An 18,959-nucleotide genomic window follows, 5' to 3' on the forward strand; every position below is an offset into this window, starting at 1 on the left:
GCTTTTAACATTTAAGTAAATAGACAAAAATAATAATAAGATTTTTTTTTTGTCCGTTCATAAATGATGGCAGGAATAATAAAGCAAAACCTCCACAGACCTTCCCAACTCCTGCACTCCTGCTCATCATGTGACAAAATGTGTATAAAAGGTCAGATATCATATGATTTTTCAATACCTTAATTTACATTAGTTATATTCACGTTCTATTACATTCGATAAAATATTTAATTACCTCACTGAATACATAGCTTCAGTATGAATTTAAATGATTAAATAATTTTATGTGAACGTTTATTTTTTCTATTTGCATACTGTTTGATTGATAAATTATTATGCAAAATCACAAAAATGACAAATAATGTACTTCTGCTATTTCTCAATAAGTTGCAGCTGCATTGTTTTCTATGGGAAGGTCATGGGTTTTAGTCAGTGAGCACAAGGGGTCGCCATTTGTCTGAAGCTGTGATCTCAATCATTCTTCTGTAACACCAGACTCTTGCACTCTTTTATACAGTAGCTTTTCCTTATATTTTTCCGTATATTTTTCAAAAATACTATTATCAGCAAGGGGGGAAAAAAAGGAAAAAAATACAAATCAAGTGAATGTTATTTGAACAAACCCTTCTTTCAATTTTTTTTATAGAAAACAGAAAGAAAAAGAAAAGAAATTTGGAGATTTCTGGCTCAGTGCAGGAGAAATAAACTCATTTTAAGAAAATTACTTTTAAAGATATGTATTATAATTCAAATCTACACATGCAAAATGGATAACATGTAATACGCATAACTTAAACACTCATATTTTGGATGTTTTCTTTTCAGTAGTCCGAAGGAAGACAAGCTATGGAGGCAAAATAGTCCAAAATCTCACAATTCTGGGACCAGAATCTGAAAAAACACCGATTTTTCCTATGGTGTCTTGCCTTAAATGAAACATATGGATGAATCATTCACAATAAGGTCTATACATTGTATTTACAAAATAGAAGGGGTGAATTTTTATTTTGTGCAACTTTAAGGTGATGTTTAATACAATTATTGATGTACATGTATATTTACACATGCTTATGGTCATACTTTTTAATGACCTTACCTTAAAATTGTAAATAACATGAGACAACCACAGGATATTATGTAACATCATCTGGCCAAACCTGATAAAAATATACAACTTTCCCCATAACCCAAAGAAACCGCTTTCAGCTGCAACTCGCCAGTTCACTCAAATCATTCTCATATCACCCCTCCACACTGCACAAATGAAACTAAAGCAAGCTGCTTCAAAAAAGAGCAAATACCTCAAAAGAGCAAGCGTCCTGTCAAGGCCGGGTCAGTCTGTGAGAGCGATGAACTTCCACACACCCACACTCAGAGCGTGAGACTCGCTGGCTGTGGCTGCAACACAGCAGTAATGAAGCAGGTAATGCATGCTTAATGAAGCATAAACACATTTAAACACAGCTACACAGGAGAGATTAACAGCTTGTATACTCACATTATACACCCACTCCAACATTATTACAACAGCATTACCCCCCATCTCTCTAGCTCTCTCTTAGTTTCCCCTCATACACGCGCACTGACTCCTCAAACACACCTGTGAATAAACCTTCAACTGCTATGATAGTCTCTCGCCATCTGTTCATCTCAGCCCCGCTCGCCTCTTACTGCAGCTACAGCGCGGCTCACAGACGACTGATCGCGCTGATAATAGACAGGGCAAACGTCCTTGGTAGATTTCATTAATGTTTTCACAACATTTTGCCTTGTTTATTCGACAGAGATCATGGAGAGAGCAGGGGAATTGGATCCTGGCAGGTTGCAAGCTGGATTCGAACCTGTGTCACCCATGTGAGCACCAAAACTCAACAGAATGTAATGTGAGCTTGCGGGGTTTAAGCAGACTAGATGATGAAGTCGTTTTTACCAATATGAGACAAAAAAAGGTGAATAGGGGATTTGTTTAAAGGAACAGATACGATCGTACGTTTCCCAGCTGATTGATCACAGTAAATTAAGTCAATTGTTTTGTATTACAAGTTTAAATATGCAAATGAGGTATTATATTTGCATATTTATGTACTGATTTGCATACATTTTCAGAACAGAAAACTGATCATTGGATAAAGCCAAGTTCAAAAATGTTTCATTTTGTGGACACATTAGAGTTTAAGGGTTTTACAGGATTTTGGATATCTATATTTTTTATGAATATCAAAATACTGTTGTATTTTTAGGTATAAAATGTTATAGAAATCACAGATGATTTATTTTGCTGATAATGGACAGGGCAAATGTTCTCCGTAGGTTTGTTTAATGGGTAACACTTTAGTTTAGGGACGAATTCTTACTTTTAAAGTTATTTATTAGCATACTGTTTATCAGTACTTATAAAGCTCATATTAATGCCTTATTCTGCATAACCATATTTTAGATTCCTTAATCCTATTCCATTAACAAGCAGCAAATTAGCAGTTTATTGATGAGGATGAAAAGGGATTGGATGAAGACGGGTTGCAGGTCAGAATCGAACCTGTGTCACCCACGTGAGCACCACAGCTCAGCATATCTGACATGATTACGGCTTTAATGACACAGTTCTGGAAAAAACAGCCCCGATACCTCAGGATTTAAGCTGTGTAAGTTGTGTTTTTCATTTGTCTTGCATCATCTGTACATCATGGGTGGTAAATACTGACATTCTGTTCAAAAAATATATCCATTTATGAACATATCATGACATTAAGATACATTGGAGGTCATACAAAACTCTCAGGTTGAAATGCTGAAGGTTAAGTGGAATTTGTGAATATTACTGTTGTCCTCTAAGCACACACGTGAAGAAGTGCATTGAAAGTTGCCCCCTCTCTGTACAAAGTGCACTAGATGAAAAAGTACAAGTGCCACAGCACAGAGGGGGTACAGAAAGCCAGACTTTTTGATTAATACTCCTCTAAATTAACTGTTTACTCTACAGACTCTTAACATTCCCAGATTATGATAATTTTGTGGCAGGCAGAGAGATTGATGTTTGAGAGCTTGTTTTAATTAATGGTTTTGTTTGTCTCTGGAGAATGGATTTTTTTTTGTTCTTCTTCATGGTTGCTTTTGAACACTTTTTTTTAAAGAAGCTTTACAGCGAAGTAATGGGACCCCCATGTGTGTTTTGAATAGAAGTGAAAAAGTGTCTACAACGATTATTTCGTGTTTGAAGGAGAGGCTAATCACACATGCCGTCATGTTTGCTTTTTTTACTTTAATGCTAGAGTGTTTATCGCATTTTTATGACTTTTGAAATGATCAAAAACAAAATTTGATTGTTTTTGAACGTGTGTGCGTAGCGCAATTGTTAAAATCTCTTATATATGTGTTTATCGTCGAATGTACCATATTCCCTCAAAGTTTTAAGTAACTTTGTTTGAAATGCACTTAAAGTAACATTATTTCAAATCTTGTTTATGTTCACATAATCATAATGAAGGCTTGTTATGTAATTTCTTTATTAAAAATGCACTTACGTACTCCTATTTTAGGATGAAGACGAGCATTGTTTATTTTGTAATCTTCTAGTTAACCTTTAAGAGATCACATTTGATTGATCGTTTTAATTTTATCGTCTTAATAGCATGGAATCAATATTTTACACCATGCTTTTGTTATCAACCTATTTTGTTCACTTCAGATTTTGTGGACATTTTGTGGTTTTATGTACTTCAGAAGCTCAACTGAACACAACAAAATACTAGCATTCACTGGTGATGAAGGGAAATGAAGATATCTAGAAGAAATCATTTTTAGAAAGAGTCACGATGGTTGAAGTTGCATTGTGAAAAATTACAGTAGTTTAAAGTTTATTGTGTGGTGAAATTGCTTACCGAGAAGCCACAAAAAATGCATATTATGTTTTATAAAATTGTTCCGAGAGATGTTGAGGGAACTATTTTGTTTGGATATTTAGTTTCATGTCTTTGTAGGTCATTCCACAGGAACTACTGACAGACACAGATAAATGGAGAGGTTGGGAGGAAGGCAGGGAGTGAGGAAGAGTGTGGGGAAAAAAAAGCAAAGCTGACAGGAAAACTGTGTGCATCCATTGCGTTATTACCATCTCTAGGACAGGGTCGTTTTTCACTACAGATACCCTGATGAGAGCTCTGACAATATCTAGTTTTAATACCCCTCTTAGTAACACTCTTCCAAACATGAGTTCTTTAGTAATGATGACACCTAAACGCGGGGCCGTCGTCAAGCGGACGGGGCCCACTGTAGTATACATTGGGCCTGAGGGTGAGAGGGGCCACCCTTAAAACTATTTAAATGATAAATCTTTATTAAGCGATGAGACTTGTATTTTTGCAAGAGCAAAATATTTTTCTTCTGCCTTATAACCTTTCTAAATATGTAATGTTTTGTTTTGTTGCGGTTGTGCGCTCTCTCTCTGCAGGCCCTCCACAGGTAACGGCTGTTAAACAGTGAATTTCGGCTTCTCCGACCTGCCATCATTATGTAGAATCGCCTAAGGTCCAAACTCCTGCTCGATAACTCATGCCCCGTGCAAATTCCCATGCAAACACAGTCAATGCAAAACACATTTCCTGCTGTCAACAACATCGCTGGCGAGAATCAATCAACCGTTCATCCATTTACACTCTTTGCATACCCTTATGTCAAAGAAAAAAGCGCTCCGAGACTCCGCAGCTCTTCTGAGGCGATCGTTCCATCGTTCTGAAGAATCCATCAAGCCGCGTTTGATTGATAAGTCTGTCTGCGCGCACAGCAGTACAGCTACAGCAAATGGGGTGGCAAAGCGCGAGCTGACATAATGCAAGTCTGCGCAAGTTTGGGAGACAGACTGAGCGCGTCCGTGGGGGGTAAAAGTTTGATGCGACATGCTATAAGACACACACAGCACTCGTGATGGCACACACAAGCTGCCCCCCTGTCCAACCCCTCCACCGAGACGGAGTTCAGCATGTCTTTGTAAAAGTATTTTAGAGCTTGACACCATTGTGGGTTTTACGTCGAAATTTATTTTCAGATTTAACGGCGTGTGTTTATCAGTTGTGGCGCAGTTGTTTTTGGAATAAACTTTTGATACATCCAGCTTGTCAAATACTTAAAACATGGATAATTGCAAAAATAAGTCAGGGTGGTTACTTCCCATTTTTAGAGTTGGTCATGGCAGAAAAAAATACATGTTATATATTGCACAAGCAGTAGGCTATAAAGGCCTATTTACACCAAGGATGGTAACTATAATGATAACTATATTGACTATAACTATTAATAAATTTGACTAATTCTATGAGAATAGATAAAAAAATAAAAAAATAATTGTGACATTTTATCTCATAATTCTGATCTTTTCCTTTGCAATTCTGAGTTTATATCTCAGTTTATTTTTCTTGCAGTTCTGGGAATAAAAAGTCTCAGAATTGAAAGTTATGAACAGTGTTGTCAGTGTTGCCTTTTTTAAGTCAGCGGGATGAAGCAAAATCCTCCACCCCCCCCCCCAGATTGGGTTTTTGAGGTGGAAGTGCCTGGAAGGAGGTTTTGACACCCCAAGAACACAATTTTGGAGCCATTTTTATTTCATTTTCCCCTGGAATTCTGTTGGGTTAGTTTTGGCCATGATTGGGCTAGTTTTGAGTACCAATTGAGCTGGTTTTGTTACATAGATCTGGAAATCCTGGTTAGAAACTCACAATTGAGAGTTCTCTTGTTGCAGTTCTGACTTTTTTTCTCAAAATTGCGAGTTCATATTTCACAGTTTTCAGTTTATATCTCACAGTTCTGAGTTTATATATCTCACAATTGGGTATTCTTTTCTTTCAATTCTGAGAAAAGCATAAAAATTGCTATATAAGTTTCTTCAGATTTCCAAATATATCTCAGACTTTTCAGTTTATAAAAAAGTCAGGATTGACTTGCAATTGCTAGAAAAAAGTTCAGAATTGTAAGATACAAAGTCGAATGATTACCACATATTTAATGATAACGACAAAGAGCAATGATGACTTTGGAATCACTTTCACAAATTTTTTTTTCCAGCTGATAAACGCTAAAATCAGTGAGAGCCAGAATCCACCTGACTTTTTATGAAGCTCAAGCATTTACACCAGCTGACAACAATACTCTAGTGCACACTTATAATAAACAGAATATTATCATCCATTGTAATGGTTGCTAATATAGTTATAATTATAGTTATATTTACAAAAATAATTTCTAAATAACTGTTCTTACTGTGAACGATTGACTTTTTTCATCAAAATGTTATAAGTGAATCTTCCATGGAGAAAACAACATTATTCTCTCTGGTGACGTTTGCAGATCTTCTCCAATCATTTGGTAAACCCCGCCCCTGCAATGCCCACATCTCAAAATCCAATCAAGAGGCAATGGATGGAACTAAGTCTCCACCCAATATAATTTTTTTACTATTTTGATAATAGTTCATGTTTAATAGTCAATAGTTAACTTTAATTGTTAATATTATGTGAACGAGCCTTATCCCGATGACCAAAACTAATGACTAACAATGAGTCAGTGCATTTAATAAATAGTTGAAATTAGTCTGAAACACCGCCCTGTATAATTTACAAAACATTAACACAGAGAGAATTAATTTCTGCATATTTAAGCAAAATGATCATTTTAACTGAAGTACACTGAAATTAATCACAATCCAAATCTAATGAGTCTGAATTGAATCAGAATCCAATTGAATCGAAAATATTCACCCTCCCATGAAACACAAAAGCTGTTTTTTAATAATATATATTTTTTAAAATAATATGACATTTTAATAATAAGGAAAAATTTAAATATTGAATATTAATATTGAAATATTACACATAATCACTGTCTATATGGTTAGGATTTGGCTTAGTGTCACTTGCATGTAATTATGCATAATTTATTGTTATCATAATAGTGAGTACATGGAACTTATAACAAGGACACCTTAAAATAAAGTGTTACCTAATGTGACATTTTAATAATAATAATGAAAAACTGAAATATTGATCATGTCTGTCAAGTTCAATTGCATGATTCCCCTGATTGTCATCACCAAGTCTTTGGATCCGATAAGATTCATCCAGTGAATTTCAGCACTTTATTTTGATTTCTATCAGCAAGACACGTCTTAATGACAAAGGTCCTTAAAAACAAGGCGATCTTAAGGCCAGCGTAATGGATCTCACACTAGGGGCCAGCTGCACACAATGCAACACCCCCCCCGTGCGGAGAAACGCCCTCCCCTGCATATAACACATTATTCTTCGGGGGGTATGTCGAAGCGACACGACCCATTCGCCTGTGGGACCCGAGGGAGGAATATGGGCCCCCTCTTCAATCTGAGTCCCTAGGAGGGCCACCCAGCACCTGCTAACCCAGGGCAGTACTCATCAGAAAAGCATTTAGCGCGCTTGCTAACTCCAGGCCATAATTAGGGTGGGTAATTATTTACAGGCAGCACTGGGCAGAACTGGCCTAGCATAAACAAACAGGCGGCTTGGAGACACACGACAAACATCGTTAGCTCTTCGCTCATTTTCGCCCAAACGGCAAAAACACTAGCAGCATGTAGACTCACTCCCGGGGAAAAAAAAATACCCAAAAACTTCTGGTCTGAAAAGCAATCGTTTCCCAAATAGCTAGCACATTTGAGACACACAAGTAGGCTTATTGTAACATCTGTAATGTGCTACGCACACACACACAAAAAGAGATACACACCCAGACTCACACGCTCATGAATATGATAACGTGTGAAATGACAGATTTATTTGTGTGTGGCTCCAGGGTTTTATCTCTAGCACAGTTCATCAACTCCTCAGCACGAGGACTGCTAACCAACGCAGCGCCTGCACATGCTAATTACTGGACCATGGTTAGCTTCAAAGCTCAGATCTGCTCCCATCATAATATGTGCCCTGCTTTTTGCTTTTATGAGATTTTTATCTATCTGTAAGAATGGAAAAAAAGAGTAAAGGTTTAAAAGTTTAAATTAGACTGAGACTTTCCGTAGCCTGGTGTGCATGCTACAATGCTAATGATGCTAATTGTCACCAATCTGAATGAGCTCTTTTTGTACACACAAATGTCCTGCTATCTATTCATTTTCAATTACCAGATTAAAATGAACTTTAATCTTCATAAAGGTGAATATTCCTCTCTTTTATAAATATTGTAATGAATTTACATAGGGATTCAAGCCAACATGCTGTAAATATTTTCCTCAGACGGGAAGGATGACTGTGTACAGGAAAAAAAACAAATTGTTGGTTAATCACCCCGTAACACACTGACGCAATAATCATTTCAAGGACTGTAATAGTTATCAATTACAGTAGTCCTAAATTACGCAGTGTGTGCTGTGTACATAGTGATAGTTTGACTGTAACTAATAAGCTACGTTGTTTTAGTAGGCCTGGTTGTTTCAAAATCGCTGGCTAATTCTATTTGAAAGTGCAACGCTACTCACTAAGCCGTTTCTCTAGTGCATATTTAATTTCACAGGCAGTAAGACGGAGAGAAACGAGAGGTTCTGAGAGTGCTCCAGATGGCTCCAATGCTCCACAGAGAACTAGGCCTCATTGTTTGATTTTTTTTTCTTAAGTTTTAATTAGCTGCAAGAACAAGAAAGGAAAAACTTGTAGGTTTTCTTTAAAGAGTGGGTGACTGACTGTTGTCAAGTAGAATTTGCGTCTACTGAGTGAAAAGTTAATAAATTAACAGGCAGCGAAGATGATACTGGTTATGTCTTTTAGTTAGAAATGCACACAGTCAGTTTTGGTCGATACTGTACATGCTCATTTACCCTATTTTTACATTCAGATACTTTCACTGTCATGTAATGCTCATTTAAAGTTTTAAAGGGTTGGTTCATCCAAAAATGAAAATCTGTCTCCATGTACTCACCCTCATGTTGTTTCAGACCCATGTTTTGTCCATCCATTGAAAATCAACATTTTTAAGCTTGGCGAGCACGTTTGCACTTCTGTTTACCATATTTGATGTACTCTATGTATGTGTGCAATGAGCAATGTTTATGTATGAATAAAAGCTTAAATTAAATCTGTTCATAAAGCAGTCATGAAGACTTTAACAAACTTGATAATAGACTTTCAATGGAGAGTATTAAAAATATATTTATTTGTGTAACAAAGATGAACAAAAATCTTATGTGAGCGTGAGAACATTCATTTTCATTTTCAACACTAATAATTTAATGTTAAATTAATCTCAATATGAATAATAATTTTTCATACTATAATATTATAATGTTGATTGCCAAATTCATTTGATTATGATTGGTTTTCATTTTTAGTTTATTTTGTCATTTATTTAGACAAATAGTATCGACTCTTGATTTATTATCAAATTTATTGATTATATTTCATTAAATATGAAAATATTTAAAGGTATTATCGGTATCGGTGTACTTCCAAAGCGTTCGTAGATTACTAAAGATATACTGTCTTAGCTTAGCGTGTTTTAAGGCTTTCTGAAGCACTGCGATATTCCATGGTTATTGTCACACTTGACTGAATAAGTATCATTCTGTCATCTGCACAAACACATACAGTGAGCACACACACACACACACACACACACACATATAGCCTACACACACACTTTAATGCACTAATCAAAGCAAGCTTATTTAGTCTTTTGTAAAGCATTTACGGCCGATCCTAAATGCTGTGCTCGTGGCTTTGTTCTCTTCTCAAACACAATTAGAAGATAATATATAAATATATACATACTGCAAATGACATGCATATGACGGCTTCATTTGAAGCCCGCTCAGGTCATTAGTAACCCAACAGGGCGCTACAGAGCCGCCGGTCCCTTTCTGCCAGTCGACCAGTGGAGATTTATTTGATATTAACTCCCTAATGGCCTAGCTCCTTTTCTGGTAAAATATGCACAAAAGTCCAACGCGAACACTGCCATTCAGTTGAATGCTTATTTATTCACTAAACGAGGATCTAATGTTCAATGTTCCCTGGACGCTAAGGTAGTTCTGGGGGAGGAAGGCTTCCCCCTACAGCTATATACATCATTTATTTTACACATATCCTGGTATCACACACTGGGCAGCGAGGGGAGAAGAACGACTTTATGAAAATCAGAACAGTGAGTGTTACGGGGGACATTAAGAGTTGGAGGGGGAGAGCTGTGAATGGAAGCGAAAGAGGGGTGAGCGAGAACATCGGTGCTGGAGAGAGACAATGTCTCTCGCCCGCCACCCACAAGCATAGCGAGCTGTGCTCGACACCCCTCTGGTAGGAAGCGGGCTTTCGCTTACCGCGTCTCTTGAACTCCCAGGCCCTCGCAGCCTCGACAAATGGTCGTTATCGCGCAGTTCGATTTCCACATCGACTTCAAGGCATTAGGAAGGATGCCTGTCTTGTGTGTTGTTAAACACACTGTTAATTTAGTTGTAGCACTCATGGTCATGAGGCTGGGCTGCGATTGTGTTAAGTTGGCTCTGGTTTATAATCAAGTCTTGTAAGATTTGCCATGAATCCTAATGACTTCACTAAAATTAAAAACTCTCATTAGCTCTCACCTGTTTCTCACCATCTATACCTAACACTTTCCATCCAGGAATTGGATCAAATCCATATCAAATCCATGACTTATTTATGTTTTAACCTTACTTTTTCAAATAATACCTCAAATTAAAACCACTTTTCTTAAACTTTGCTGCTTAGAGTCGTCCCCATGTCATCCACTGAAGCTCCACAAAAGCTTCAAATACTATTGCTATTACTAATAATTTTTATTGAAATAATATAATATAATAATAATTATTATTAATAAAAATTTTCTGATTCATTACATCACATACATCCTAGCATAAAATGAAGTTTTTTCCCTTAAATTATAAAACCACAAATAATGCCACTTTTCCCTATTTCACCTGTTAAAGCTCCACTCAGTATACTGGTAATACACTTTCAGAAAAAAAGGTACAAAAGCTGTCACTGGGGCGGTACCTTTTCAAAAGGTACATGTTTGTACCTAAAGGGTCCATTTTGGTACCTTAAAGGTACATATTAGTACTTAAACTGTACATAATTGAACCTAATAGGTACAAAAGTGTACCTTTTGAAAAGGTACCACCCCAGTGACAGCTTTTGTACCTTTATTTCTAGTATTGCTTGTAATAATAGTAATAAAAGTACTAGTAATAATACTAGTATTACTACAATAAATTGTATATATTATATTTATTATATATTAACTTTTATTATAATACATTACAATATAATTCATATTAAATTATATATTTATTATAAAAATATAATAATTTGATTTGGTATGTAACATATAATATTACATATAAGAAACAAATAAAGTTTTTTTTTTTCTCAAATAATACCACAAATACTACTACTAATACTATTTTTCCAAAGCCTTGTTGATTTTTCTGTCACTTCACTAGTATTTTATGACTAATATTAACTTTTATTATAATATAATATAATATTAAATATGTTCTTCTTATTATTATTATTTATTCATTATTATTTAAATAATATATTGTTTTTATTTTTATCTGCTACAGCTTCAATGCTTGCATTACTAATATAATATAATGCAATATAATTAATATTAAACAATATATTTTTTATAATTTTTATCATTATCATCAATGATCGACGGATGGATGGATGGATGGATGGATGGATGGATAGCTTCACTACATAACACAAGACCTGACATAAAACAACCAACAGTTTAGTGCAAATCCTGCACAGGACATTGAGTGTGAAGAAGGGTCTAATAGATATATGACATAGTGACTGATTACCGGACGGTGTAGAAGCCAAAGCTTCACTACAGTGTGTTTAGCTTATAAAGAGTAAAATGGATTTTCAAAGGTCTTTTGGGAATGGATTACAGCAGGTCTGAAAATAGCAGGAATATGTTGATGAAGGTGCGAAATAAGCATAGTTAATGAATTGTGGCAGGTAAAAGGAATAAGGAATGGATTGCGGAAGGTAAGGAGTAACTGTAGGGAAAGGGCTGTGGTAGGTAAGGGCCACTGACTGTGGGCCCCTGGGTGTGTGTGTGGCGGGGGAGACAGACTCTGCCAACTGCACGATTCACTAAGGTCACACCAGGGGAGAGAGATAGATAGTTTTAATGCTTATGTGTGAGTGAGAGAGAAGCGAGCAAAAGAGAGGAAAAAAATACAAACACAGAAAAACCAAAATGTATATTCCATATTAAGTACAAGAATGGCTTTTGTACTCAATTGTGTATGTCGGCCTCATCTGCAGGTAGGAAGATGAATGAGTTTGTCTGCATAAATATATAGACCAGAGGCAACGGGAAGAAAGGACAATTATATAAATCTACCTCAAGTGCGCCATCTTGAAGATATCGTCGAAGTGAGTGAGTTTATGGACGGATAAAGCCTAATCTTAAAACTTTGCTTTAGGGTTGAATCTTGAAATATCTCTTATAGGGGTTGAGCGCTAGGCATATGCCCTGATACAACTGATCTAGAATCCATAAACTTTAAAACGGAGCATTAAAGCGATCACCTAAACTTCCGCGTCACACTTAAAGCGATCATATGTTAATCGGCATCCATAAATCATTCGGTGGCCATGAAGTCCTCTTGCTGGTGCCAAAGTCCCATTTCCCAACAGGACCACTCTAATTGATTTAAATGCTTCGTCCTTGCGGCAACGCGACTATTCTCGCTTAGTAAGGGGTCTTTAACGTTATTATTATTACTACCGTGATTGCGGGTTTCTCCATTTGCTATTGTACGACGAGAGTCAGAATCTCTCGCCCAAAGCTGAACAAAATAATTATTAGCATCTTGGAACAAACAGACGAACCCCCCCCCACCCTCGCCTCGCGGCCCAGAGCCGACCCCCTCCTCGCGCGCGCTCATCTCCCCGTCTCCGTTTTTGCCACGTTCAGCCCTTAATTTATGCAAAATTAATTGATATATCTTTTATAATTGATGTGCTGTAAAATTAATGAGTAATTTATGTAATTAGTCAATTAAGGCTAATTCCAGCATATGTTCAATATGCCCAGAAGGTGCACTTTACAAGTTGTTATTTGTCCAGGAGTTGAATGCAGCGAAAGCCGTCTAATTAATTTCCTATGCATATCAGCGTGTTGTCTACTTAACACCGCGCTTTGTGGGAGCAGGTTTAATATTGATCTAAACAACACGGTGAGGAGGAACGGCAGCCTCGCAGGGGCCTTCCGGTGCCAAGCGCGCCGCGTGATGCGCGTGTCAAAGGCGCTTCTAAACACACGTTATTCGTCAGCGGTCCGGCGCTCAAGTTGCATTTCAAAAGACATTAAGCACGGGACATAATGGCGCTGGGTGTGAAATATGCATGCGTCTCGTTCGCCGGTGACCCTTTAAACTAGAGGAACACCGAAGCTCTTCAGGAACATAATGAGAAAGATCTGTTGGCTAATTAATTGACACCGTTTTGAATATTCATCGCTAATATAACCACTACGCCTTTAATTATATTGTTGGACATCTCTCTCAGAAGGTAAATCACTGAAGGCTTAATTAATGTAATGTATTCGCGACCCGCCGGGAACCGCGTAAGAAGGCGCCTGGCGGGACCGTGGCGTGACACCTGGCCGCGCAAGAGCGGCGGCGCTTTTCTTGTTCTGTTTACCGGAGTACCTGTTCTCGGGGGTTGTGGTTAGGAAGTGTTTATCCTTGTGAAATACGAGCAAAGTGCAAACAGCTTGACAGGTTGATTCTGACTCCGCTCAGCGCCGGTGAAAAACGGGCGCGCAGACGCGTGCGCTTCTGAATGACTTGCCACAAATAGGCCTATTTCACCTGAAATCACTCAAGAGTTGTGAAATAGTATGTAATTATGGAAGCAACGTGTTTGTCTATTACTGGGGTCAAGTTTTCACATAAGGTGTCCAGTTTATGATGGATCAAATTCAGGAAAGAAAAGTGATGAATAGATCCTTTTATCATTTTTTTTTTTTTTTTTTTTGAAGATGTGGGTGTCCTGGTGTCGTCCCTTTCTCTCCCTCTCATTCTCTGCTGTCTCTCTCCATCTTTACACTTTTTATTTTTAGCACAATTTATTTTAAGGGGTGAGCAAAATGAGCTTAAAAGTTATGAGATTTCTGATCTGCAGATCGGTGTCAGAAGACCTTAAAAGTTGCCTAGAAGACAATATTGTGGTTCACAAAACTAAGTTAGGCTAAATAAATAAACAGCCACATTTATTTCCGAAGCTGCTCATAATATTCTGTATGTCAATATTATGAATATCACATGAATATGTCTTATTTCAAATGATAATTATAAAAATAATAGAATTCAAATGGATTTTATTTAACAAATAAACGTTTGTGCAAATGTAAGATATAGCCTACTAGAGAAAGTAATGCAAATAAATAATTTCCCTTTAAATGTAAATCTCTGCTGCTTATTTTAAACATCTTTAGAACAGAAAATAATGTGAAAACCTCACTGTGAATTGTTTTGTCTGATATATATAGCCTTAGATGGAATCTGTATGACTCTATGAACTATGAAAAATAAATTTCAAAATGTATTGATAATACAGAAGTGGTATAATGGAAGTGCATGACCTAAAGTTTATCAGCACATCTTCAGCAGCTGCACAGTGTTACTCACACGAACACAAATCACCATCAGGGTGTCACACATACGTTCAAATAATGCTAGCAGTAACTAAACTGCATAAAAATCAAACACTTTACAAAACTGATTAAAAAAAACTAATTTTTTAGAATATAAATATAGAACTAAATGTGGTGGTTTGCACAGGAAATAGAACGTCCTTTTCTCCATAAATATTTATTTATATTTTCATTATAGAACGGCTTAATTTACAGTATTTTACATTTTAACAGTTTTACCGTGCATTGAGTTAAAATCAAACCACTGTGAACAATGCAGGACAACTATTAACTATATTCCTGTTTGAATAAAGTCTAAACTTCAGTAAAGTTGGATTTTCTGGAATTCGAGACATTTAAAACAATTCCAGTGCAGTACAAAATATGGATCATTCACATTCACGTCATTAGTCTTGCAGTGTATGTTATCATTATCAGACTCATTAGCGCGCGCGCTGCTCTTTGCCTCTGATTGGTACAGATGAGTAAGACTAAACGCATATGAAGTCAGACCCTCCCCCTATTTACCCCTTATTCGTCCTAAAGTCAGTGTCATCATAATAAAACGTAACTAGCGGGGGGTCTGGACCTCTGCCTTTCTTACAAAAGCATCGCGGATCCTCTGTGAGTCAAAGCCGAGCGCGCGCATCCTCCGAGAGAACTTCCCTCCTCCTAATGAGGAGTAACATTAGACAGGTAACTTTCAAACGGTCCCGTTTTCTTTTACATACTTGTGGATTTTGAACTGTGTGAGATGTTTCTGTGACTAGCGTCTTATAAAGCAGCTGTAAACATAAAACAAACAGCTGAAGTCAATCAAAATTAGGCTATTAGTGCACTGAATGACTTTTTTCATGTCAACGGACGATATGCTGGCTTGCTTCTGACTGATCCTGAAGATTTTCAAAAATGCCTCGGCCAGGCAAGAACTCCTACAGTGATCAGAAACCTCCATACTCGTACATCTCTCTGACCGCCATGGCCATTCAAAGCTCCTCTGAGAAGATGCTCCCCCTCAGTGACATCTACAAATTCATCATGGACCGTTTCCCGTATTACCGTGAGAACACTCAACGCTGGCAGAACTCGCTCCGGCACAACCTTTCCTTCAACGACTGCTTCATCAAGATCCCCCGACGACCCGACCAGCCGGGAAAGGGCAGCTTCTGGGCCCTGCATCCGGACTGTGGAGACATGTTCGAGAACGGCAGCTTCCTGCGCCGCCGCAAGCGCTTCAAGCTCCTCCGGGTGGAGCATTCAGCTTGCAAGAGCGGCCCCGTGTTGCACTCCTATCACTCTCATGCCCAGCATGCCTTGCACCAATCCCATCACCATTCGGGCAAGCTGGGCGTGGGACACCCTGAGTATCTGGGCACCATGGGGCGGCTCTCGCACTTCCAGAGCTACACGCTTGGCGGCGGGCAGAGCGGCAGCTTCAAACACCCGTTCGCCATCGAGAGCCTGATTGGCAGAGACTATAAAGGAGTGATGGCCAGCGGGTTGCCCATCGCCTCGGTCATGCATCACCTCGGGTATCCCGTGCCCGCTCAACTGGGCAGCATGGTCAACTCTGTGTGGCCACATGTGGGCATGCTGTCCGAGCCGGTGTCATCAGAATACCCACCCTTCAATATGGCGGTCAAGGGGCTGTACCATCATCACCCAGGAACCCAAAGCATGCCTGCTGTGCCCGTGCCCATCAAACCCACACCAACCCTAGGCGCAGTCCCGTCCTTGACTGGCATGACGCCGGGAGTAACGCAGCTGTGCCCGAGAACAGCAGCGCTGATGGAGAGAAACGCAACAGCTCTTGTTGAGGAGAAAAGCGGGTCTCTCCATCCTGCTCTCCTTCAGTCCTGAGCCAAACGTTGAAGATTCAGACACGAGGGTACGTAGAGCATGTTTTGGGGATGGCTGTGGACTGATTTGAGACGCCAGCCTTTTCCGGAAGATCCTTTAAGAACTGTTTTTTTGTTTTTTTTGGCTGTGTGTTATATTCTGCAACGTGCAGATTGTCAGAATTTGGCTTTATGGTATGTGTACATGTTTTAGCTTCTTAAAAAAACTGTACTGTACAAAGGACTGTATAAACTGGAAAAAGAAAAACATTGATGTACACTGTAAACCTTTAAACATTAAGCCTTATAAAAGCTACACAGACTGTGTGTAATGAATTAAAATGATGACTTGCATGCTTGTGTGCCACTGTTGAAACAGTGGATTGCTGTGCATATGGGAGAGAGTCATGAAATAACCCAAAGTGAATTTTTTGCTAAATTATTGTATTCATGTAACACAGAAAATACCTTTATGTTAAAAAGTTGTTATATATTATCATAAATGTTATACATGTAAATAGGTGTAGAATATCATCACTTACAGCATTTGAATTGCACTTGTGGTATTTACTAACAACGGTGAAATATTTTATGAAGATGAAACAATCAAATAGACAATTATAGTGAATAAAAGCAGGCCTGGTTTACTGTGCTGTTTTAAAGTGGCATGTGAGTTTCAAAAAAAGCAGTATAATTGTATAAGATTTGTAAATTAAATATTTTTAGAGTAAAATCACAGTTTCTGTGCAGTGAAATGTCTTTATTTCTTTCCGACTGTCTTTTTTCTCACTGATTTGTTCATTTGTTTATACCACAGTAACATTATATCTGATCTCTAAGCTGAATTTGCTCTTATATATATATATACAATTAAAAGCATATATATGCATATATATACTTTGCACATATGTGTAAAATTATAGGCTGTAATATGAGAACATTCTTTAAAATATACTTAAAATAAAAAAGACTATTTTGTTTAATACAAAATAGCATTTTTATGAATATGAAATAGTTGTTAAAAAATCTTTACATTGTGCTTTCACTGAATATTGTACTTTGTGAATTCTTTCATTTTGATCTGTTTCCTAACAGACAGTGGCTGAACATCCACAAGCATAAATAGCTTAATAGTAATGGTTTCGCTTCCTCACCATTTTCGAACATTAAGACAATTGTTGCTCCAAGGCACAGAGACGAAAGACTGGGTCTATTTGCCAAACTACAGAAAACATGACACTGTCCAGCAGAGGAGCACTGACCTAATAATCCAGCCTGTTGTTGAGTGCAGTTCAGTTCACTGCTAGACTGAATTCATTTCCAGCCATCAGTATTTTATGTAGCTTTCTAATATAGCCAGGAATATACTTCAAGAGTAGTGATGATGCATGCGTACCCTGACTTTAAAAAATACAACAAAAACATTTGAACATAAAATGTTCAAGACAGCTTTTGGTCTTCCTTCATGTATTTTATTTACCTGTTCTTCCATTTAAAGTATCAATCATGAAACTAAAACAATTTTAGAGAGAAAAAAAGTTCCATTAAACCAAGTATGTGAACTTTCAAGAAGCAAACGCATTTGTTTTATGTAGTTAAAAATGTCTACAAGCACAAATTCAACTTAAGATCATGCGGTTCAACCTGGTGGCCTGTTTTTTTTTTTTTCATTTTAATTCCATGATAAAAGTGACAAATTCTTAACATTTTGCTGATTGCACATGTAGATTTCATTAAAATAATGTTAATACATGACTAAGGACGACTATAGGATCAATTAAATTATCAACTTAAAGGTCAATCTTTAAAAATCAACAGATTTTCTTTGTTGAAAGGTTATTCTATGTGTGTGTGTTTGTCTGGGATGCTGTGCTTCACACAAAGCGCCGGTCGAGACGGCTGCATGACTTCAAAAGCAGCCGTCTGATAAAGTTGTTTTGTCCTGCTCGTCTTGACATAAATTTCACCTTTGAAGTTGAGAAGCTGGTCCTCTTCACAACACAAAAGCTGCCAGTTGGGAGGCCATTTAGAGTGTCACTGTTTAGCATGGCAAAGGCTCGCTTATACGTCTTGATTTGCGCGCTGCAGCACACGCTCACACCAGGAGTGAGCCGAACCTGCCCTCTGAACAAATAAGATGCACAAGTGGCTGCCTGATGTGAAAACTACACCCACATCGCATCTAGTCAACGAAAATGATCCGTCTCTCCTTCCTGCACTCTCTCTTCATTACTCTCTCTTCATTACTGTCTGACGGTAGCAATCTCAATTTCTTGGCATCTTAAACGACATAAAATTTGTCTTTTACCATAAGCAGCTACAGTGTAAATTTCAAACAAAATGTGACATTTTGCATATGTAAGTGCCTGTTGAAAATGAAACATACGCCAAGTGAAAAAAGCAAATATGTGACTATTTCTTATTACAATTATGATT

General features: G+C 37.6%; 1 protein-coding gene across 1 annotated transcript; it reads left to right on the plus strand.

Moving 5' to 3' along the window:
• Positions 1–15,594: 15,594 nt before the first annotated feature.
• LOC306848958 (forkhead box protein B2-like) lies at positions 15,595–16,545 on the plus strand (the record flags this gene model as incomplete). Its single annotated transcript, XM_079383753.1, has 1 exon — positions 15,595–16,545. The coding sequence occupies one exon, from the start codon at positions 15,595–15,597 to the stop codon at positions 16,543–16,545; it is 951 nt and encodes a 316-aa protein (XP_079239879.1).
• Between the last annotated feature and the right edge of the window lie 2,414 nt (positions 16,546–18,959).

Source organism: Barbus barbus, assembly GCF_936440315.1.
Source record: "Barbus barbus genome assembly, chromosome: 29".
In the NCBI taxonomy this organism is placed as follows: Eukaryota; Metazoa; Chordata; class Actinopteri; order Cypriniformes; family Cyprinidae; genus Barbus; species Barbus barbus.